Below are 25,285 nucleotides of genomic sequence, written 5' to 3'. Positions count from 1 at the left end.
ACCTTAACGTAAAGGTAATAAATCATAAATTCATATCTCATTACTGTCGCAACATCACACCCACGTGTCAACGAATTCTTATCCAACTTTAACATAGTCAAAGTTACGTCATTATTACAAGAGTATGTTGACAGTTTGTAAACACGTGTTTAAAGGTGAATTATGTAGAAAAAACGTCTTTATTACGTAGGGATTATGATTGGTTTTTGTCATTCTTGTTTTAGTTTAGCTGTTTATTTTTCTATGGTTTCTATTCGTTTCACTTTGCAAGAGAAGTTTTGACATGACATGAGACATGAGAATCGAATCCTCAGAGAGCTGCTTGTTCGGCAGACACAAGCTATAATAAATAAGACTCTTTCCTATGCTGAAAATTTATACTTGCTATTACTACTACTTTATTCTTTATTCTACTACTTACTATTTTCTTGAAAATAGGTAATTAAAAATCTAAAATCTCGCTTAAGCAACAAAATTTACATTCCTTTCATTCAAATCAAATTTAATCCACTCTTTTACATTATTTTCAAGAACTAAAGAGTATTAGATCAAGTACTTACTTACACTATGAAAGTACCTGATAACAATAGCGAAGATAACAGACGGAGATAATATAGTTAGGTACCTATATCTCTAAACTAAGGTTGCCAACCATCTTTCTAAGGGCCTTTCCAAACGAAGTTAAAGTCAAAGTATTTATTTCAATTAATCCTAAATTAGGCACTTTTGAAACGTCAAATTGAATTGTCCGTCAGTCTGTCAGTCAGTGAAGCTAGGTGCTCGAAACGAGCAAATGGATCTCCTGGATGGTCAGTGATCAGTGGCTACCCATGGACATATACAACACCAGAAAAATTACAAATGTATTGCTAGTAAATTTATTATTTTTTATGGTATAATCGTTATCATCATCGTACCTGATGGTAAGCATTCGACGCCGCCCATGGACACCCGAAATACCAGAGGCGAAGTATTTCTTTCTTTCATTATACTTAACTTTTTTTAAAAAAGGAAAGTGCCTTCAAATGTTAATTGCGAATTTCCAATATTTCAAGTCAAATAATATACCTACCTAAAACCTTCTCCTTAGTCTGAAAAATACTATGCCGAAAACCGCATCAAAATCGGTTCACCCAAACGCGAGATAATTGCGCACAAACATACAAACATACTGGTTAAACTAAGAACCTCCTTATATTTTGAAGTCGGTTAGAAAAAAGTTAGCAACGGCCCTAATTCTTATCAGCCAAGAGTGTTATCAAATCTGTGGCGTTGCTCAAGAGATGAAAATCCGGTGTCACGGTACTTAGGTACCTACTTGTCATATACATATATACATACATACATACATAGTTTACATAATTATGTTGTAATCTACGTTAGATAGTAGTTGATAATTGACAATGGTTCTTCTTTAAGTAAGATAAGGTAAGTTAAAGTAAGGTATTGGCCTTTTTAAGGGGGGAAAATCATCCAATGACTTCTCCCGCCTTGGGTGAGGCGGATGAGGAGTCATTATGTTTGCACGGCTGGCGCGGTGGCTGGGCAACTGGCTGCCGTGCAACGTGCAGTAGGTTCGATTTCACGGAGCAACTCTTTGTGTGATCCTCAAATTGATGTTCAGAGTCTAAGTCAAGTGTATGTAAACTTGTATTTTTGTAAACGCACCCAAGACACAGGAGAATATCCTAGTGTAGGGCAACATTTTTTTATATAAAAGGAGTATTAATTGAGCGGTGGCATTACGTGCCATAATGTGCAGCTCTGCCTACCCCTTCAGGGATTAAAGGCGTGACAATATGTATATATGTACGATACGTATTAATTAATGATTTATCCCTAAAAACTTCTACCTATAGACTACCTAACGGGTTTACCGGGGCTCTGGCTTAAAAAGCAGGAGTAGAAACGGGGTGTTTTTTAGTCAGTAAGAGTCTGACACTCCCTCTCGCCTCGCCTAAGGCGAAAGAAGTCATTGGATACCTATACCCATTTAGGTATAAAAACGTGATAACCCATTCTCGAACAACAAGTACTATACAACTACTACAAATGAATTAAACAATTACTATGTTAATAAGACGCTTAAAATTCTACACCGCAAGTCGACGTAGGCATTGTTTTTGCAATACTTTAATAAATTAATTAAAAACACGTATATGTTAGTTAATTACGTCATATTCATTACTTACCTATATATCTTTAATGGTTCTTTTAACAAAGACAATGGAATTAACGTGTGATCCATGAAATTGACACTGTCTTATTTTAAACTGGTTTTAAGTAGTTAACCGATTTCAAAAAAGAAGGAGGTTTTCTGTTTAGCGATTGGGCGAAACGATTTTGATTGCGGTTTTCAGAAAAATATTTGTTACACTTGAAGTCAGTTAAAAGAGTATGGAGTTTCTTGCTCTTTCTCTATAGGAATCTACACGATTTATTTTATTTGACGTTCAAAAGTGCCTTCCTGGTCTAATTGAAATAAATTATTTTGACTTTAAGACGCCTGCTTATCATGTCATGCATGAGAGCGCGGGTTCGAAACCTACCAAGGGTAAGTACCAATGTGAATTTTTCCGAGTTACATGTACTTTCTAAGATTATTTAGACACCACTGACAAGTAGTGAAAGAAAAACATCGAGAGGAAACCTGGGCTTATAATTTCTAATTATAAGTTTGAAATCGCCAACCCGCATTGAGCAATCCTGGTGATTAATGCTCAAACCTTACGAGAAGAGGCTTTAGTCAGCAATGGCCATTAATAGGCTGTTGATGATGTGATATATATAATTCTAATCTACTTTGACTTAGTAGACAATAAATTCCCTCTAAACAGGGCGTGATACATAATTCTAGACTACAGACTATTTCTATTATTCTAATACTAATCTAGACTGAAATTAATTGGCAATTCCCTGAACCAAATTAGTGTAAGTGTGGCCACTAATCACCACTTATTATTAAGGTTTACACAGCTTGGAAAGGAACACGAAATGTGCGTGACTGATAACCATGAATGCTGCCAAGCCCGTTTTGATGATCGCCGTGAAGCTCGTAAAATTTTTGGAGGTGGTATATCGGTTGAGGTATTGTTGTGAAGATTTTTTTGGCTTGTGCTATTTACTGTAGTGTTGCCCAGCAAGAGTCTTGCAAGTCTCGCATTTACCAATTAGCCAACTTTATTTTTTTATACGATTATAATTCAACTGTATTAACTACCCGGCAAGAGTCTTGCCAGTCTCACAAATAAATTCCTATTAGCCTAATGCTATTTTTTATATGTTAGGTGCTTTTGATCTTACAATGACGAAACAGAGTAGCTAGCATACTATATTTTGAGGTTGTTTAATAGCGGCCACACCTTACAATATAACTGTATAGTTAAATCTGCAAGTTAAATCTTAGTTAATACTACAGTTAATACAGTTAAATTATAATCGTATAAAAAACTAAAGTTGGATAATTGGTAAATGCGAGACTTGCAAGACTCTTGCTGGGCAACACTAATTTACTGTGACTTAAGACACGATAATTTCCTGTTTCGTCTGCAGCCTTCAAATTATCTAACGTCAGTGATATCCTGTTACTTTTGTATTTATCGCATTCTATTAATATATGCTGAACATCGTCAAGTAAAATATAATGTGTGGTTGTATTTCTTACCTGTAACTCAACGGGCCTTGCATATTGTATGAATAAATGTCCTTAAAATATAAGATTTTAAAAAAGACACGATAATGACACTTTTTTCGCACTACACTAGTATTTTAGTCAAGTAGTGAGAATTTAGTAACTCTCTCTCTCGCTTCCATTTTGGTAAAGAACAAGGCATTTTTATTAGAAGATAACTAAAAAATTTTCTGTAATAAATAGGCAGGTAATTATGTTCAATAAATTATAGAAACATACACGTAAACAATTACCTAAAGAGCTTCATATAATTACCAAAATAAAATAGGCTTTAATTCCATAGGTATAGCTACTATAAATCACTTAAAAAGATATCATTTGCTACTCAACAATGCTTCTTATAACAAGAGACATAAAGACCATTAAAAAAAGAAACAAAACATCGATTGAAAAAAAATATAATAGTAAGAAACAACCGCATCCAAATATTTCAACGCCGCGCGCGACAGTTACAAATGTAGCAGCGATAATACGTAGCTAATTAATTAGATGGGTTTCTTGAACCCTGGGCAAGAGGGGGGACTGTATTACCTGCTTTCCACGAATATAATACAAGTAGATATACATAGCTATAAAGCTATGTATATACCTATAAAGGTAGGCCACAGGGTTTGTTGTAATATGAATTTGAGCAAAAGTTTGCAATTATTTGCCTGGAAATTAGCGGGGAGGCTAGCTATAAACTAGGATACGGTTACTGTTAACACAATCAACTCTTGCTACTCCTGGAATACACAAATGTATTTAGAACCAAAGTAATTTAAGTATTTATTTCTGTATAAGGGATTTGTAATCTTTTGGTAATAAATCAATTCAATCCGTAAGTTGTGGGCAGAAACTAAATATTGAAATATGTATAGCATTAAAACGCTAGTCGAAAGAGTGAACAGAAAAATATAGCATAGGATTCACAATGACTTTCAAAACTTAATGACTATACTTTTCTATTCGGTGGATCGATTAGTACCTATTTGAACACCATTTGTCTAGAGACCGTGGTACGAATGGTACGATACCAGAGAATAAAAAAGAAATGATATAGTATGCGACGACGAAAAGGGTTTACAAATACCTAATTGTAACGACATATAAGCTAAGAGTCTAATCTTAAACCCTACTCGTATTTTCCAAAAATGGTGATGTTATTACACACCTTTATGAAAATAGAGAAAATTTTGAAAAGGAAACATTAAATGATATTTTGTTTGAATGGATGATCGAACACGAGATTCCATGTTCAATATTGATTCTTGACTACTAATGAGATCATCCAAAACATAAATATAAATAATAATGGCACAAAATAGTACGTTTAAGACTGCGAATGATTCCAAAAAGATGTTGTTTACCTTCGTACACAGCACGACAATTACCAACCAATAATTGGAAAAAGATGCCGTGTGAAAAATAAAACTACAAGCCGATTGGTATTGTCATGGTTCTGCATGTATTTTTTTAATGAAACTTTGCCCCACATTTTTGAATTTTGTCCTGTGTCGTATGTGCGCTTACAAACAAACTATTTCACATACACATTAAATTGTTGTACTAGGTCTGATCCAGTAAAACAATTTTTGACAGAGCAGACGGATCACCTTATGGTAAGCAATCGCCGCCGCCCATTGACACTCGAAACGCCAGGTGCTTTATAAGTGTGTTGTCGGACTTTTGAGGATTAGGAATTTAAGGGTTGTTGGGGAATCGGGGATTGTGAAGATTAGGAAGGGGTAATTAGGCCTCCGATAACCTCACCACACAACGCAGGCGTTGTTTCACGTCGGTTTTCTATGAGGCCGTGGTATCACTCCGGTCGAGCCGGCCCATTCGTGCCGAAGCATGGCTCTCCCACACTTATATATTCTCTTGTTTTATAAATGATAAATGATATTTATTTTGCAAATAGGTTACAGTGCAAATAGGTTACAGTGTGTGTGTCTTTTACACGTCAATCACTTAAATAACTAGATGAGACCGGCATTTCCTACCGGACTACTCTGAGAAGAAATGCCAACAGCCAAGGAACCTTAAAACTCCACCGTCGAGCAGTCTGACAAGTTTAAAAAAAAAAGACAAAACAATACCACATTGACAATGTGAATTACTTCGCGAAACTGTCGTGTAATGAAAACGTAACATTTTATTGCTGTCATTACATTCATTGCAGCGACGAGCTAATATATTGTACAGAGCTTGTTACGAACTATTATTATGGGGACCGATATAATTTATGTCTGTGTGTATTATATGAGTTTCTTTTATATAATTGTCTTGTTTTGTGTATGGGTTGGTAAGGTAGGTGTACTAATGTGGTGTAAGGAAATCATCCAATGTCTTCTCCCTTCTTGGGTGAGGCGAGAGAGAGTGTCAGACTCTTACTGACTAAAAACCACCCCGTTCCTACTTCTGCCCTTCAAGCTGGAGCCAAGGTAAACCTGCTAGGTAGTACGCAGTTCCGGATCAGGCATCAGTCCTACTGGGTTCTATTTGTGGTGATCTGATGGCTCTTTGAAGCGTGCGGAACGCGACGCGCCGCACGCATGGGTCTGGTTTTGGTCTTGCTCGCCACTTATATTGCATTTGGGTCAACTTTTGGCCACCATATAGCCTGATAGTAAGCGATGATACGGCCTACAATTTAACCTTCTTTAAACTCTTAATTATGAAAGATGATAAACCTATAGGTCATTTAACCTCACCTATCCTAAAGGACAGAGTCTACATGCATTAAAACTGCATTCACTTGAGGTACGCCATTTCAGCAAAAAAAAAAAGAATCAAAAAAAATAGAGCAGCAACCACCACCTGACATAGACATCATTTCACAGACAATTCCAATAACGAGACACGAGTCTTAACCAGACAAAAACCGCTCCAATTATTATAACTTCAAAAAAAAAGGAAAAAAAAAAACAAAGCAACAAGAAGAATGAATCCATCCATCTAATTCACACGTCGAACAAAGAAACAAAAACTAGTCTAGTCCGATCTAAAAGTCTATTGAAAACAGATCTAAATAAATATTGACTAGGTAGTAATAAAAAAGTGGAACATAATTATGTCAAGCTAAAATGAACCTTGTGTACATAGTAATAGTAATTAGTTAGGAATCTAGTTCACTTATATACTAAGTAGGTGTGTTATCTATTATTTTGATTGGTTATTGCCTAGAGAAATGGGCCACTATTAAATTATAAGGCATGGGTCGTAGGTGGGTTAAAATATTTTGTATCGACTTGTTTTATCAACTGCTCTAAATTAATGAAGAAAAATATCGAATCTGACATTTCTTTAGACAGTAATATGAAGAATTGCAGATATTTTACACATCAAGTTTACCCAGCCTGTCCATTTTTCTCTCGATGTTCGGCATTTTTACAAAGAAATAATGTTGAAAATCGCTTAAGAAGCCTATACAAGGTCAATCGAAAACGTAAATAAGAAAAAGACTATAAAATTATGAAACACCTTACAAAATCAGGTGTTATATCTCTTTTCATCATTACCAAAAATTATCAACCATCATCCTCCAATATTCTTAAACAAAAAGCAATAACATTGACCCCAAAACTAATATCCCGAAGCACGCCTGCTAAAGAGCCCTCCATTTGACATCTGTCAACGTTGACAGCCGGAGTGACATCCATTTTGACAGCAGCTGTCAATGGGGGCCTGCAATTAGAGACCCGTTAAAGATATGTGTGTTAATACTGTAGCATTAGTATGAGTTTTTGCTTCAAGCTAAAAGTAATCGAAACGAGAACGCGTTCGGCGCTCTGATTGGCCGGCTGGAATAAACCAACCAATCAGAGTGCCGAACGCGCTCTCGTTTCGATTACTTTATAAGTAAAGCAAACTCGTACTAAGGGTACTGCACTTAAGATTGAATGTAAAACTTTTATTTTTATTTATTTATTTTGTTTTGTTTTTATTAGTACGTTATATTAATCGCGTGTACCCGTTAGCTTGTGTGGTTGATTTTATTATTTTTGCTACGGACAAAGACTGTTTCATGCTTTAAAAGTTTGTAATGAAGTTTTGCCAACTTAATACAAGTTGTAGAACTAAATTATTTCGCATTAACGGTCTCAAAAATAATGGGTGATTTTGTGGAGTTTTTGTGCTAATAATGATCACGACAAAGCCTTATTCGATTTGGAGCAATTTTTTGTTAAGGGGCAAAATCATCCAATGACTTCTCCCACTTTGGGCAAGGTGAGAGGGAATGTCAGACTCTTACTGACTAAAAATCACCCTGTTCCTACTCCTGCTTTTCGAGCCGGAGCCTCGGTAAACCCGCTAGGTAGTCCGCAGCTCGGAATTTGTTATAGTTGGGGAATCGGGAGTTATGCGCGTACCTACATATGAATGTCGGTGACTGATAATTTTTATAAATATTATTAAATATGCTAATATTTACACATACTTACAAAACTGTATTTATACATACGTTTGCTCAAGATTAGGTAGGTACTCAAGATCATTGATAAAAATGTTTAAATGCAATTTCTTAAAGTGCCACATCAATTATATTGCTTCAAATATGGCGACCATAACCAGTTCAAATAAAGAAATAATATATATATAGTAAAATAGGCTAGTTTCCTACTAGTCAAATTCAATACCGTACTTCTTCTTTGAAACGTAAAAAAAAAAATCTATGAAATAGTGCGTTACGACGTCTTCCGATTTTTACGTGAAATAGCAGACGTATTTCTAGACAATTTGTAAAATTATGTAGATCATCAAAACTATGAATGAAGGTGTGATTATTTTATCGTATAGAAAAGTCGAAATAAATTATTTTTGACTGAGAAAACTACCCAATTCTTTTAATTTTAAAATGAATGGAATCCGTCAACGAACGCACAGATCATACACAACTTAAAATTACCCATTCAAAAATACTGAATGGGCGAGCGAAGTGAATTATTTACTTGGCATAACCTTGTTAGTGGTTGTTGACTTTACAAACTAAAAATAGGCACGCGAAGACTTTAGTTGTGTTTTTTTTTATTGTAGTTTTAAAATAAGTTTTGGATTTCTTAGTATTAGTACGAAAACTAGAATCGTGATCGTGTCCAGAGTTTTTCAAACGACACGGATCACACTAATTTTATAAATGTGACAGTTTGCTGTTGCTGTTTGTCCGTCAATCATTTGGAAACTACTGAACGGATTGTGATGAAATTTGGTTTACATATTATAAATGTGAAAGTTTATTGGGATGTTTGTCGGTTAATCACGCTGAAAGTCCTGAACGAATTTTGATGAAATTTGGTATACATACAGGGTATGAGTTGACTTGGGTGATAGGGTATGTACAAATCTATTCAGCCAATACATTACCTAACTATATATTATAATACATACTACAGTATAGTTATAACTTTATAACCGTAACCTTGATTTTAAATAAAGAATTCAAGTTTGAATTTGACATAACGTTCATTCACCGTTCTAGATTTTTTTTTTTGTTTTAGCTGTGAATGAAATTGTCGGTTCTCGGATTGAAACAATGAAATATATACCTTTTTATGTATTACGTAGGTACTATTTTTGATTAATATTATAAAGAGGAAATATTTGAAAGCATTGCAACAATGAAATATATACCTTTTTATGTATTACTTAGGTACTATTTTTGATTAATATTATAAAGAGGAAATATTCTATTGTGTGTTTTTGGGCGTTTGAGGTTCTAAAAATACTGGACTGATTAGAAAAATTGTTTCAATATTGAAAAGATTACTTTTCGGATAATAACATAAGTTACTTTTCATCCGAATAATCCTACTGCATTCTCGAAAGTACTAGAAAGACATTTCAAAAATACTATAAATAAGTGTGGAAGAGTCATATTTCGGCACGAATGGGCCGGCTTGACCGGAGTGATACCACGGCCTCGCAGAAAAACGACGGACGAAAGGCCCAATTATCCCCCTTCCCGATCTTTCTAATCCCCGATTCCCCAACAAGCCTTAAATTCCTAATCCCCAAAAAGCCGGCAACGCACTTGTAACGCCTCTGGTGTTTCGGGTGTCCATGGGCGGCGGTGATTGCTTATACCATAAAAAAAGTCACTATTCGCCATTCAGAATTTCAACCATTAAACTAAGCATAGTCATTACATAAACATATTCTCAGAATAACTTTATAATAATCTGACTGAAACATAATGAATCACAGATAATAAAATGTTCAGTGTTTAACTAAGGAATCAGGTACTTAAACCATCTTTACAGTACATTGCTCCTGCTTACGACTACATATTATTGCTAAGCGTGATAATAATATGTTTGCTGAAATAAACCAATATTTGCAAGGAAGGTCTAAAGTGTTATTCAATATTTATTAATGGATTTTGTTTGGGATCCATGATTCATTGTTGTATTTGGTTTAACGTATGGTTTAGTAACACAGTATGTTTCAAAGTCAAAATTATTTATTTCAAATAGACCAGGAAGGCACTTTTGAACGTCAAAGCAAATATAATAATATTCATAACGTCTGTCTGTCGGTCAGTCCTCTAGTGAAGCTATTTGCTCGTTCCAAAGTGTAGATTCCTATGGAGAAGAACGAGCAAGAAACTCCATAGGTTACTTACTCTTTTTCAATCAGATTCACAATACAATTCTTGGTTACATTGTTTCGATTGCTTCAACTATGTGAGAACAATGTAAAACTAAGTTTAATTTTGTATGGTTAAAGACATAATAAGTATAGCCTTCAGAGTAAAATGTATTTTTAGTCAGTAAGAGTCTGACACTCCCTCTCGCCTCGCCCAAGGCGGGAGAAGTCTATGTGTGTATACAATCAAAGTTGATTCAGCTGTTCTCAAGATACTGAGCCGCAGACAGACTGACTGAAAAAAATAAATTGTCTTTCGTTACGTTTCAGTGGCATGCAAATTATTATCGTCTGAAGGCCAGTAACATACTGTATTCCAGACAGAGACATATAGTATCTGTATTCTTACATACATATATGTATTATGTATGATATGTACCAGTTTTAAACTTACACTTACGGTCGTATGGTTTTTTTATGGTATAAGCCGGTAAACAAGCGGACGGATCACCTGATGGTAAGCGATCAACGCCACCCATGGACACCCGAAACACCAAATGTGCGTTATCAGCCGTTATTTGAATTATCTGTCTACCACAGAAACAGCATACTTAAAGCAGATTTTCTATAAAAAAAAAACATTACCTATTCAACTATGTTGCATTATAAGAAAACAAAAAATAAATCTTTTTTATTCTCGTTTTAAAATCGACCTTCATTTTTAAACACAGTCACACGGGTCATAAAGCTACCAGACATTTTTTTTTTTTCAGGCAAAAAACTAAACCTCAGTATAAAGCCGTCTTTATGACACAGCACTTGAAGATACACCAAACCTGCCAAGAAATATTCAACCTTAGTATCAAGAAGACAAGGTTGGTAATCAGATAAAGATAGTTGTCATTTTAGGGTAGTTTAATGTGCTGTTCACAGTTGGCTGGTAGCATCGACCTAGTAATTCTAAACTGGGCTCTTACTCATCCGAAAACTTAATATTTCCTAGTATTGTCTTATTTTTAGTAGTTTTTAGATAACTGGGTTACTAATTTTATAGCTTGTATGCTTTGTGTCATACTTTTTTTTACGAATTTTTAATGCTGTGAGAAACTAAACAAACAATGACGAATGGTAAACATTGTTTTAAAATATGAATAACTGTTTCTGACTGCCTCGTTGGGCAAAGTATTACTGGGTTTTTTCGGTTTTTCGAAAATTTCTCAATAGTAGCACGGAGTCTGGAATTGTGTCCAGTATATGGCAATAGGCTCACCCTCTATTACATGGGACTTATAACACAAATGGTGATAAGTGGGTGTACATTGTATAGCGGCATTACATGCTATAATGTGCACCTCTGCCTACCCCTATGAGGATAAAAGGCGTGACGTTGTTGTTGACTGTTTCTGAATGAAATCTACTTCAAACTAAAAAGACTAGTAGTTATGATTGACAAAAGTCTATTTTTAATCTGTATAAAATCTGTCACTGTCAAAACAAAAAGAAAGAAGTAAATTAGCGCGAAATTCGAAAATAGAATCACGATGTTGTTTTTTTATTAAATCGTAGAGTATGACGCATTCTTTTTTTAAATCTTGCGCGGACTTATTCTAGCACGATGCCCAGCCGTGAACTCGATATCGATTCTAAACTTGATTTAAAAACGAGATCGCTTTGATATTATTAATAATTATAGTACCTACAACTTGTTTTATTATCGACTGTGCGTGAACAAACATGTAAATAGACATCAATCATTATTTTGTTTTTGTAATAAATGATATGAGACCATTTTCAAAACTAATCCTGTCATGATATTTTAATGTTAACAAAATACCTAATAGTGATATCATGAAATATTTTTATGTCTGTTAGGTACATTTTTAATCAAAATCTACATCATTGATTTGAAATATCGTATGACGTCACGCTAATTGCACGTCACGTCATGACGAAAGATGACGTAGACTTCAATTTTAAATTGTTTTATCTAACTTATTATTCTTCATATATTTATTTAAAACACTCTAAAATTATATTTTTAAACATTACTTATAAAAATAAAAAACAAAATAACATTTAAAAATATAAAAATAGGAGCCGACCAGTAGCGGGAGCATGGTCCAAGCTACCGGTGGTTAGGGCTCCAAAGACAGAAACCTCCTCACAATACGTGCCGTTTCGAGGAGTACTGCCTTCTGCATCAGGCCCTTGATCCATCCGCCCAACCCCAGCCTTCTAAGGTGGTTGTCGAGGCTGTTGGGTATTAAACCGTTGGCCGACACGACTATCGGCACATTATCTAACTTATTCTTATCATGATAAAACAACAATAAACTATGCTTAATATGTAATCCTTTGCTATTAGATTTCCTTCAAACAATTTTTTTGCAAAATAGGTCAAAAACTCTCACTGTGTTTGTATATAATGTTTGTTACTCAAGCACGTCAAAATGGCTGAAGGGATCGAGATGAAATTTGGAACACGGGTTAATAATAACACATAGGACACTTTGCAGGCAGAAGCTAGTAATTAATAAAATTCTTACCTGAACATTGCGCGAACGCTAGCACGAACAGCGCCATACACAGGGTAAATCTCCTTAGCTCCATAGTGCAAGTCTTCTAAATATCACTTAGAAATTATATTAAAACACTATACAGTACACTTAGTAATAATAAATTACTAAAACTGATCAAAAACCGTTAAAACACTGGCAATCACTATCACTGAAGGCACTCTTTCTTCGTAATTCAGGCACTTTTGTCGTTTAAATCTGTGAAATAAACAAAAAAACTAATTAAAAATATTATTAAATAATCGATTAAATTAATCGAGTTTTAGTTAAATCGATTATAAAATTAAAGTCTCAATTGAAATCCTTTCCAGAATAAGGATGTCGCAATATTCTAATTTCAAATACGTTCCCAATATTTTTTAAATGTATTCTTTGTTTGACAGTGACTATTTAAATATAGAACGTGCATTTTGTTTCAGGAACAGGAGCGGTCAAATGAAACACGTCGCTTAGCTGTTGGCTGCTTTTTTTGCAAAGTAAAACCTGGGGGCCTACTCTAATTCAACGAAAAACGAAGTTTCGTCCGAAACTTCGCAGATTGTATACTACAATTCTATTTATTGCGAACTTTCTAATAGGTTTTTATATGAAATTAAAAATAAAACGTTATTTCAAGTAATTCTATTAGTAAATCAATAAAACCTACGGCTGAAAATTAAACGAAACTTCGGATTCGAGAACCGGAGTAGACCTACTAATTATTATTATCTCCTAATAATCTTATATTTCATGAGAAAAAAACAACCAAACGTGTTGTTTGATGGTAAGTTATCATTACCATCACATGAAACAACATAGAAGTTACAAGTGCGTTACCAAACTTCTGCTTTTTTTCTGTTCTCTTTAAAAACCTATACAAAAACAGGCCCTGACATCAAAATGCCTATCAAAAACCAACATGGCGGCTCTACCGCCATCTTTTCACACAAATTATTACTTAATCCAAATTCACAACCACATGTTAAATTGATCGCGATATAAAAACCAGGCCTCCTAATAAAATTAACAGTAACAAACATCTATTAAAATTTAAACGTGACGAATTAATAGTTGATTTGATTGAGAACATAAAACTGTTATAATATTAATGAATGATGGTCTTAAATCGTCTTCTAGTATAGTATTAAGTGCATTTAAGAAAGCATGTTAGGTAATATGCCTCTTTCTATGACAGTTTTCGAAATGTCATTGGCGAAAAAGGGTCAGTACACTTAGTATGAGTTTGCTTTACAGCGCTCTGATTGGCCGGTTTGAATAAACCAACCAATTAGAGTGCCGAATGCGCTCCCGTTTCGATTTCTTGAAACGTAAAGCAAACTCGTACTAAGGATACTGATGACAGTTCTATGTGATTATAAGGAAACTTGAAAATGTTTCTCAAGTTCAACAATTGTTTCATAATTTCCCTAATTTAATTAATAAATATAATTGAATAATATGACTAGCAATAAACAACTTAACTGTTCGATAAACTATAAGATCTTTAGTCTACACTAGTTACATACCTAACCGTCATACTCAGAGTCATTTAATGATTACTTAACCCAATCCTTAGCAATAGTTCTCGGAACAAAATCGTTACTAAGGCATAGTTTAAATAATCAATTAATGTCTCTGAGTCCGGCAGTTATACTTATAGACAAAATAATAGAGATCTGCATAACATTCCAAATTCAAAAGCAAGCAATATAAACTCCAAACGGCGCGCGGCGTTCCCTAACTCTTTAAGTGTTGCCATACCAAAATTATGACCAGTAATAAACAAGTTTATTGCCAGCATACATTATTTGTGGACGATATATTTTTACTGGTGTTATAATCTTCTCTAATGGTTATATTTAGGGTTAAATTATGCCGATGTTGCATGTTTTTCGGTCGTAAGTTATAAGTTGGACTTAAAGGAATTTGTCATTCTTTTGACGTAACAATACTGTTTCCGAAAGGATAAGACTACAAACCTACAAATATTCAGTTACAACAATCAAAATTAAACTTTATACTTGGTATTATAAGTTTAAAAATCTATGGAGCTTTACTGCACAAGAATCGTCCCAAATAGAAAAGAAAGATAACAACAACACAACGTCACGCCTTTTATCCCCGAAGTGGTAGGCAGAGGTGCACATTACGGCATGTAATGCCGCTATACAATGTACACCCACTTTTTACCATTTGTGTTATAAGTTCCATGCTAGAGGCTCATATTCTACGAGCGTTTAGCATGGCTAGTGTTGGCTGAGGAGCAGCGCGACATGCACCGCGTCGTATGTCGTGGAATGCTGCTCATGAATATGACCTCTGAGCTACCAACTGCCTAGTGGGTTTACCGGGGCTCCGGCTCGAAAAGCAGGAGTAGGAACAGGGTGGTTTTAAGTCAGTAAGAGTCTGACACTCCCTCTCGCCTCGCCCAAGACGGGAGAAGTAATTGGATGATTATCCCCCCTTAATAAAAAAAGCGGCTTGAAACTAGTCTACTACAACTATGTATCACGAAAGTTATAATAATCTCTTCATCAATTAACTCAAAAATGAAATTCGCATTGAAACTATGAACACAAAACAACCTTTAACCACAGTATGGATATTACAAAACAGACTACATAAACATAACTTCACAGAAACAGAATGACATTGTGACACAGCTGACACTTTACCGAGATACGACACGACAGGCTGATTGCTGGGCTTTTATTTATACTGTGGTTCCTTTTAGGGTCATACTAGGATAGCCTAGGGTACCTAGAATAGAGGCAGACGAGCTATACAACTATGTGTGAGGATAGAATTTGCCACGACCCCTGATCTTCTGACTGAATTGTGACTGGAAGTTAATTTCGACTGATTATAACTGATCTTATACAAAATCTCTGGATTGATCTCGGTTTTTTACTCTAGATACTGTCTTATTTTTTGTGGTACAAGCCGGTAAACGAGCTTACGGATCACCGGTAAGCAATCGCCGCGGCGCCTGGTTATTCGAAACACAGGCGTTACAAGTGCGTTGCCGGTCTTTTGGGGTTAAGGAATCGAATGGTGTTTGGGGAATCGGGGATTGCGAAGATTGGGAAGGGAGGGCCTCCGATAACCTCACTCACACAACGAAACACAACGCAAGCGTTGTTTCACGTCGATTTTCTGTGAGGCCGTGGTATCACTCCGGTTGAGCCGGCCCATTCGCGCCGAATGTAAAGCGTGATAATTATAGCAAAATTATAACATTTTGTAATTCAAATAATCAGAACCTAACACTTAAAAACAAAAGTTTTCAATATCAAAATCCTAATGCTATATTAATAACCCATACTTCTAAACCAGGAAACACATACTTATGGCACTGTTGGTTAAAAATAACCATGGATTTATTAGTGCAGCCCTTCCGTCCGCTCCCTTTGATCTTGTGCTCGCTGTAACTGATAGTTAAGATGTTTTTCAAGCTGTGTTCTGTTATTTAACTTGTACATATAACTAGTTACGTGTTCAATAGTTAACTGATTGATTCTTTTCGATCATTTGATTGGATGGTGAAAGATTTGGGTGAAATATTGAGGTAATTGGAAATGTTGATTGGTTTTTTTTTCAGTGTTCAAATTCTCTGTCTATATCTATTGGGGATTGATTAATTGTATTATGTGTATGAGATTTGCCCCTTTCTAATGGATATTTCGATTTGATATTTAGTTTAATTTGTTCCATACTTCCAGGGACAAAGACAAACGTGATATAAGAATTTACAACTTCATCACATTCACTTGATTTACAACTTTATTACTTAAGAATAAAATTCGAAATCTGTTATAGAACTTAATCTAAACATCAGTACTTTTTTTAAGTGGGGAATATCAACCAATGACTTCTCCTGCCTTGAGGGAGTGTCAGACTCTTACTGACTAAAAACCACCCCGTTCCTTCTTCTGCTTTTCGAGCTCACAACTCCGTATCAGGCATCAGCCCCAGCCCCATCTGTGGTGGTCTGATGACTCTTTGAGCGGCCGACCTATTTATAACGACAACTTTTTTTTTGTTTTTTGAGGGAGGAAAGTCATCCTATAACTTCTCCCGCCTTAGGCGAGACGAGAGAGAGCGTCATACTCTTACAGACGAATACCACCCCGTTTCCACTCCTGCTTTTTGAGCCGGAGCCCCGGTAAACCCACTAAGTAGGCCGCAGCTCCGGATCAGGCATCAGCCCTACTGAGCTCCATCTGTGGTGGTCTGATGGCTCTTTGAGCTCACCAACCTATTTACACCTACCATGATGTAATATATTATCATAATTTCTTTAGCGATATAAAGTTACTAACCTACCAAATGCCCTTTGTTACTGTCAAAGTCGAAACTGACATTAGCTAATGGTGCAACATGACCGAGGTCGGAACCGGTCCCATAGGCCTTTGGTTCCCATAGCGCTTTAATTATTTCAATGATTATTGCGTATCTTGGCTAATAAATATAAATGATTTGGTAGAGAGAACCAGTATCTCGCTGCTAATGAAGGTAAAAGTTTTATGTATGTGTGTTTGGTTCGTATGCAGAAACTGCTGAGCTGGTATTGATGGGATTTGGCATGGATATTAAGATAATCGAGCTTGATTTACAGGTACCATATTGCTTAGTAGATACAAATAAGGAACACAAATTATTCAATTTCGAAAATCATTAACATTAACATTTCATTTCGTCAATTCGGAAACTGTAACCTCAATATAAGTTTGCTTTACGTTTAAAATAATCGAAACGACAGCGCGTTCAACGCTCTGATTGGCCGTAATGAATAAACCAACCAATCAGAGCGCCGAACGCGCTTTCGTTTCGATTATTTTGTACGTAAAGCAAACTCATACTAAGTGAAATAATATCAATCCAACACGTTTTTATTTACAAAACAATCTTAATATCGATACACCCTTTAGTCTAGACCTCCCAGGAGAGTTCACACACCAACCAGTAATGAGCCATGAATATGTTAAACTCATAATACCTTCTATATACCAACCGGTACTATCAACATAGAGCATAATCAAAAATGGCTGCCCAAACCAAATTTTCAAAGATAACGACCAAAACAAAATGTTTAATATGTTAAACATGAATTCCAAAAGAATTATGGCGCGATATCAGTTTCTCTGTTTATAAATGATTATGGTAAAATTAAGATGTTATTATATGAGATTAACAAAATCAATCTCTAATAGATTGATTTTGTTAATTTCACGCGCATTTACTTGGAGTAAATTAAAAACCTTTCTCCTGGTAGATTTCACTATTAAATTGGAATAAATGTTGGTCAGTTAGACAGTTTCTCTGTTTTTATCTTGTGTGAATGTACAAACAACGTACAAAATATGTGTACGTACAAATAACACCTAAATTACTTTAAAAATATCTAAATTTAATAATAGTAGGTACAAAAAACATCTTAATAAGATCTCAAAAGGATCGAAAAGAGACCTAAGCACCCAAAAATATACCCTAGCTATGTATCTGTATCCGGAGCTGCGGACAACGTAAAAGGTTACCGGGGCTCCGGCTCAAAGCAGGAGAAGGAACGGGGTGGTTTTTAGTCAGTAAGAGTCTGACACTCCCTCCCGCCTCACCCAAGGCGGGAGAAGTCATTGGATGATTTTCCCCCCTCAAAAAAAAAAAAAAAAAAAAAAGCTATGTATCTGTATCTTCACCAATATTTCAATACGCCAGACACTAAAGCTAATCTACCAGGATTGTTATAACGCTGTGGACCATAAACTCCATGGTTTGACCTCCATCATCAATGGTAATGCTCCATTGATCTTAACCTTGCCCCAAATGAGGACATCAAACAATTGTCTTATTACAAACTAGATGTTATCCGCAGTTTTACTTGTAAATTGAATGCCGTTAATATAAATCTGTAATGTTTTGTGTGTTTCTCTTATCGTAGTCTATATCGGAAACTGATGGATCGATTTGGATAACGTTTTTGTGCTTGAATAAATTATGATTTGGACTAAATATACACTCTTTGTGTATTAGGGTGTCCAAAGTTAGTTAGGTACTAGATTTAAGAAAATATTTGTCATTCATTACAATGACGCATATTTTTTTTTAATTTTCATGAAGCATTATAAATTGAAAGATTTAGAGGCTTTTAGATACGTCTTATAGACTATAGTTATGACTTTTACAATTTCGCCAGTGGTATCAATAAATTAACTTGCCCAATCCCGGTTAAAATAAAATCAAATCTCTCTCACGTTAATATTTCTCATAGCACCAAAAACAGTGGAGAGAAAATCTTCAAACTTATGGCATAATATGAATATTTGGACATTTATTTTGACTTCAAAAAACAGTTATTATAAATAACTAATAGAGTGTTATGTATGGCTGGCCCCCTTAGTTCGAGACCTTTACACCGGAAAGCACGTTTAGGTAAAACAAGTAGGACACACGTTGTAAGCTCAAGTTACGGGTCGTGGACACAGACAAACTAACAACACGTTTATGTAGTTTTTGGAGAACATACTGATAAAATGTATATGACTGCCTCGTTGGTCGAGTGGTCGCAAGTGCGACTGCCGAACAAGGGGTCTCAGGTTCGATTCGGTCGGGCAAAGTAAAACTGGGGTGTTTTCGGTTTTTCGAAAATTTCTCAGTAGTAGCACGGAGTCTGGAATTGTGTCCAGTATATGGCAATAGGCTCACCCCCTATTACATGGGACTTATAACCCAAATGGTGAAAAGTGGGTGTTCATTGTATAGCGGCATTATATGTCGTAATGAGCACCTCTGCCTACCCCTTCGGAGATAAAAGGCGTGACATTGCTTTTTTTACTGATAAAATGACTGGGAATTGCAGCTATGAACATTGGGTAATATTTTGAGAAACAAATGCAAAAATCAATAACTAAAGATCAGTATCTTTTTTTCAAACTTTGCCCCACACTGGGATTTTCTCCTATGTCGTGGGTGCGCTTACAAACATACAAGTTCACATACACATGACATCCAGACCCGAAAAAACAATTTGTGGATCTCCGTGGCCTTTCTTTCGAAAAAGGCTACTAGGGATTAGTATAATTATTTTATTTATTTTCAGCCATGATCGTCGAACTGCAGGGCAAAGAACTCCACTACCACGCATTTTTTTATAGAATAGGTGGCAAACGAGCAAACGAGTCACCTGATGGTAAGCGATCAGCGCCGCTCATGGAAACCAGCAACATCTCTTCATAGAGTTTTCTGTGGCCAATCCTTTTCATACGAGTCAAGTTCATCAAGTATGTTATGATAAATGTCAATCTCTGGACTCTCTAATATCGAAAGCTATCGACAAATAAGTTATTGTAACAGCTTAAACAAAAGAAAACCACATCGAAATCTTAGAAGAAATTGAATTGAAGAAAAGAGGTCAGGAATCAAGAGAAAGTCCACCCAGACACCTTAAATATTTAAATCCTTATTCAAAATCTTCTAACCCTTTCACCGGCAAAACAAAACGCCTTAAAGGGCATTAGATAACCCTTTGGGGACCTTTTAAATCTAAAACGAGAGTCACGACTTTGGAGTCACGTTTACCACCTACACAGGCTAACACATCAACCTATACAAAACCAGTTTATCATGGCCTCGCTTTATATCACCTTCCCATACATTGAGCGGTCAGCTTACACTGGTCTTGTTCAACTTGATGTGTCGCTATGTGTGCTTTACTAATCTTTAACTCTTTTCTACTAAAAGTGAATGTGTCACTGTTTGTTTGTCTGTCTGTTTATTTTGACAGTTTGTCGATGTTACAGTAAACCAGTGACCTGAATGTTATTTGTCGGTCAATAGGAAATTGTATTGGTATTATTTGGAATAGTTAGTTACTGTTTTGTTTATTGTTTTTTGATGGTATAATTCAATATTTACAAGCAACTATTGCACTATTATATGTAGCCGGGTCCTTTGCTGCACGGAACAACTATTTTTCTTTGTGTGATCAACAAATTGTTGTTTCGGGTCAAGACCCGAAACATCACACATCACATACACATGACACCCAGGTGTCATGTGTATGTGAACTTGTATGTTTGTAAACGCACTCACGATACAGGAGTAATCCTAATGTGGGGCAATGTTTAAAAAAGGACGGCTAGAAGCTGCGGACTGCCAAACGGGTTACCGGGACTCCAGTTCGAAAAGCAGGAGTAGGAACAGGGGTGGTTTTTAGCCAGTATAAGTCTGACACTCCCTCTCGCCCAAAGCGGGAAAAGTGACGGGTGTCTTCAAAGCCCGAGTAAATAGGTTGCTTATGGGCAGACGTGCTCCATCGTACTTCGTAGGCCACATCATTACTTACCATCAGGCGAGATAGCGACCAAACTTCGACCCATCAAATATAAAAGAAGTCATTGGACGATTGTCCCCCCTTAAAATTATATCTATGACAGTACCCAAGTCTAACTGATAAGTGCTAAACCATTAACGGTCTGCCCTAGATTACATAGGACATCTGCAAAATAGATACAAACAAGGTATTCCCCTATACTCTCCCCCCTTTTAAAAATGTCCCTGTATACTATCATTCCTTGAACCATATATTATGTTTATCTCTAAGCCAATAAGTTAAGCATTAATGACGTCATGTAAAGATAAGTGTATCGATTTGCAATCGAAAATATTTACAATGTTTATGTAACCATGAGTATCGATGTGATAAGTAGAAAAAAAACCGTTTTTTTCATGATATGCGAAGTTGTAATGACCCTGAGTTGGATAAAATCAATACTAAAAATATACGTTGTTCTAATGAAAGAAAGAAAAAGCAGTTTATTTGCACCATTAAAAAAGAAAAAAAAAACAATAAACATAAAATTAATAATTATGATAAAAAAAACATAAAAGTCCCACTTTTTAGAAAAAGGATTGCAGAGCCCTCTACTCTACAGTGGTTAAAGGTGGTTTTTAGTCAGTAAGAGTCTGACACTCCCTCTCGCCTCGCCCAAGGCGGGAGAAGACATTGGATGATTTTCCTCCCTTGAAAAAAAAGAGCCCTCTACTCTAGTAGTTGCAGTTTTACCAACATAACAATTAACATAAAAGAAATTAAAAATGGCTAACTCATTGTCATTTTGACAATCTGTCAAATTTTGACAGTATTGAATATGAGCAAAGTGATGTGACATAATATCGATGTAAAACATCGATAGTTTTGTGTAACCTACAAATCTTGCAATGCTCAAAAATTAACAATCGATAATTTGATTCTCGTTAATTTCTAGACTTTCTAGATTTCTAAAGAAGATGTGCCTTTGTTTTGGCTATAAATCTTTTGTAGGCCTAGCAAAACTTGCATCATTTAGTACCAATGATTCATGGAGCAAAAATGAAACAAATTAACGTTCAATATTACCACATTAACTGCTAATTAAAAGGCCTACCAATTGGCGTAGGCTTTCAGTTAGTTCGCACTTTCTGGTTAAAATTGTATTCAGTACACTTGAATTCAATTTTCACTTAAAACTTTTATTAGATACGTTTTTGTCTGATCTAAGTATTTTTTGTAAGTTTCTTAAGCTTTCTTAAGTGCTATTTATTTCTAGCATTGGAATAATAAACAATATTTATTCTAATTTTATTGTAACTTTCGTGAGACATACTAGAGTAAGCCACATAATAATTAAAATATTTTTTCTAAAAAAGGTATTGTATGAAAAATCAAAGGTATTGTATGAAGACACAGCGTCTGTCTGCGACCTGCCTGCGACGCATAATGCAATACTTTGGCCACGTTGCACGCAGGGATGGTAACAACCTAGAGCGTCTGATAGTAACGGGGAAGGTGGAGGGAAAAAGGCCTAGAGGAAGAAGCCCCAATCGGTGGTCAGACCAAATCTCCAAACAGCTTGAGATGCCTTTCAACGCTGCTCTTCACCAAGCAACGGAACGCAACCGATGGAGGCAGCTGGTCGAAGAAATCAAACGGAGTCACGATCCTCAGCAGTGAGGGAATCGACTAGAGAGAGATGAAAAATCACTTCTGCAACTGAGCATGTACCCAAAAGTAAACACCATTTGTATCACATTCAGCTACAATGTATATTGTTATTGAATTAAATAAATGAAGAAATAAATTAAATTTGCTGGGGAGTCCCCGAATAATAAAAGACGAGTGCCTATTTTGCATAAGGTTATAACCGTGGGTCAAACACGTTTTCAACTCTATAATACGAGAACCGAGACAAATACTACTTGAAGGGGGAAATTATCCAATGACTTCTCCCGCCTTGGGCGAGACTCTTACTGACTAAAAACCACCCCGTTCCTACTCCTGCTTTTCGAGCCGGAGCCCCGGTAAACCCGCTAGGTAGTCTGCAGCTCCAGATGTATAAACACAGTGGTGTTTAAGATTTATTAACATGCCATGGATCGCGTATTTGAATAGTAATGTAGCTCATTATCGATTTCATTATATTATGGTATTCCGAAAACACAAATACTCTCAAATAACACTATTACAACAAAAATTCTGGAATCCAAACAGTCTTACTAGCAACCGACTCAGTAGACATATTAATGACACAATTTTTATATCAACATAATAACATAAATCACATTGATCAAAGTCTTCAACGAAATAACATTACTTTCCTTCCTTATCAATAAAGAGAAAAAAATTACAAAACACTGTCTGTTTGTTCGAATTTCATGTTCAAACCGTTTATAATGTCGCTATTATGAAATGCACTGGGTGCAAAGGGTCAGTCGGTCGACTTTCTTGATAAACGTTCCCTCAATGCAACGATTTATTGCATCTTTATCTGTTTTAGAAGAGAATATGTAAATGTTCAATTATATTGTGTTTGCAATGTTTATTTTAAAAGGTTTTTCATTCATCATCATCATCAGTTTGTTTCTGGTTAGTTGAAGAGTCCAATAGCATACTTTTTTTGAGGAGGGAAAATCATCCAATGACTTCTCCAGTCTTGGGCGAGACGAGAGGGAGTGTCAGGCTCTTACTAACTAAAAATCTCCCAGTTCCTTCTCCTGGTTTTCGATCCGGACCCCGGTAACCTGCTAGGCAATCTGCAGCTCCTGAATAGCATGCCACTGAGCTCACCTTTTTTGACAGATCTTTCAGCATAGTCCAGTATCGGATAATCCATCTATTCCTTCCTATTCTTAATGTCATTGAAAAAGCAAGTCATACGTGTTAATTCTCAGTTCTCAGAAGCACTTTAAATATTTTCACCAATAGTAAATTAGTCTATTAATATTTATTATCGATATTTTCAATGACTTACGAGTACAACCCTACCACTCAAGCCCGATACATTTGAATAAAGAACAAAACAGTTCCATTCACTCCCGTTCCATACATAAAACAAATACGTTATATTATTTTTAAATTTCGAACATCGAACCCGAAATTCCAGCTCATTCACCGGCCAGTATTGAATATTGAGTGAACGGAATGATTAGCATAACTGGTTCCATCTTGACGCTTGCTTGTTACTTCGAGCTAGTTCAGTTTGGAACTGCTCACTTTACTTACATTTTATGCTGAATAAGGCTCTTGGGAATTAAAAATAAGACCGAAATAAACCAACTGACAGTTTTAGAACAGAATATATAATTTAAAAATGTGTTCTTTGTTGTCTAGGTATCATAATCTGTAAATCTGAATAAGAAGTTGTTCACAAACGATTTGCAAATTTAACAAAGCATTGAATCGTGGTGTATTAAAGTAAGTTTGTTTTTATCCCTAGCACTTTCCAGCTATCTGGAGCTGCACACTACCTAGCGGGTTACCGGGGCTCCGGCTCGAAAAGCAGGAGTAGGAACGGAGTGGTTTTCAGTCAGTAAGTGTCTGACACTCCCTCTCGCCTCGCCCAAGGCGGGAGAAGTCATTGAATAATTTTCTCCCCTCAAAAAAAAAAGCTTAACTAGAGAATATTCATAGTTCTATTACCACATATCAATGACCTTTAATTCTTAAACACGTCCGTTCTTCTTGTACTGTAAATTGTCCGCCATTTTCGAATACCAACGTTTAAAATATTTCCCCTGTTCCGCCATGACAGGAATGCAAAAAATTAGCACAGGTGATTTTAATTACTGTATGACAATACTTGTTTACTTTCTGCCTTGAAATCGAGGTTAGTTATGTTAATTAATTGCTGATAATTATCTGTTTTTTGTTGAGATGAACCGTTTTCGACTGCCTCGTTGGTCAAGTGGTCGTAAGTGCGATCTCGGGTCAAGAGGTCTCGGGTTCGATTCCTGAGTCGGCCAAAGTACTGGGCTTTTTTCTGTTTTTTGAAAATGTATTAGTAGTAGCACGGAGTCTGGAAATATGTCCGGTATAATAAGGCCCCTATTACGTAGGACTTATAACACAAACGGTGAAAACTAGGTGTACTGTACCTACTTACATTATGCAGTGGCATTAAGTGCCATAAAGTGCACCACTGCCTACATCTCCGGGGAT

The 25,285-nt window shown here is 35.8% G+C and overlaps 2 protein-coding genes across 5 annotated transcripts in view; both read right to left on the bottom strand.

Annotated features, from left to right (window-relative positions):
* LOC118276960 (uncharacterized) overlaps positions 1-5,157 on the bottom strand; it is a 265,349-nt gene extending 260,192 nt beyond the window's left edge. Inside the window, exon 1 of the mRNA XM_035595599.2 lies at positions 5,147-5,157. The gene's annotated coding sequence lies outside the window, so the exon portion shown is untranslated. The remainder of the gene's footprint in view (positions 1-5,146) is intronic.
* LOC118276825 (neural cell adhesion molecule 1) overlaps positions 1-25,285 on the bottom strand; it is a 181,233-nt gene that overhangs the window by 145,370 nt on the left and 10,578 nt on the right. For all 4 annotated transcript variants that reach the window (XM_035595393.2, XM_035595394.2, XM_050699953.1 and 1 more), the window contains exon 2: positions 12,805-13,032. In XM_035595393.2, coding sequence (XP_035451286.2) covers positions 12,805-12,868 — 64 coding nt within the window. In that variant the 5' untranslated portion in view covers positions 12,869-13,032. The remainder of the gene's footprint in view (positions 1-12,804; positions 13,033-25,285) is intronic.

Source organism: Spodoptera frugiperda, chromosome 17 (genome assembly GCF_023101765.2).
Source record: "Spodoptera frugiperda isolate SF20-4 chromosome 17, AGI-APGP_CSIRO_Sfru_2.0, whole genome shotgun sequence".
Classification (NCBI taxonomy): Eukaryota; Metazoa; Arthropoda; class Insecta; order Lepidoptera; family Noctuidae; genus Spodoptera; species Spodoptera frugiperda.
The sequence above is the reverse complement of the archived record's forward strand: the minus strand, read 5'-3'. Positions and strand labels throughout refer to the sequence as shown.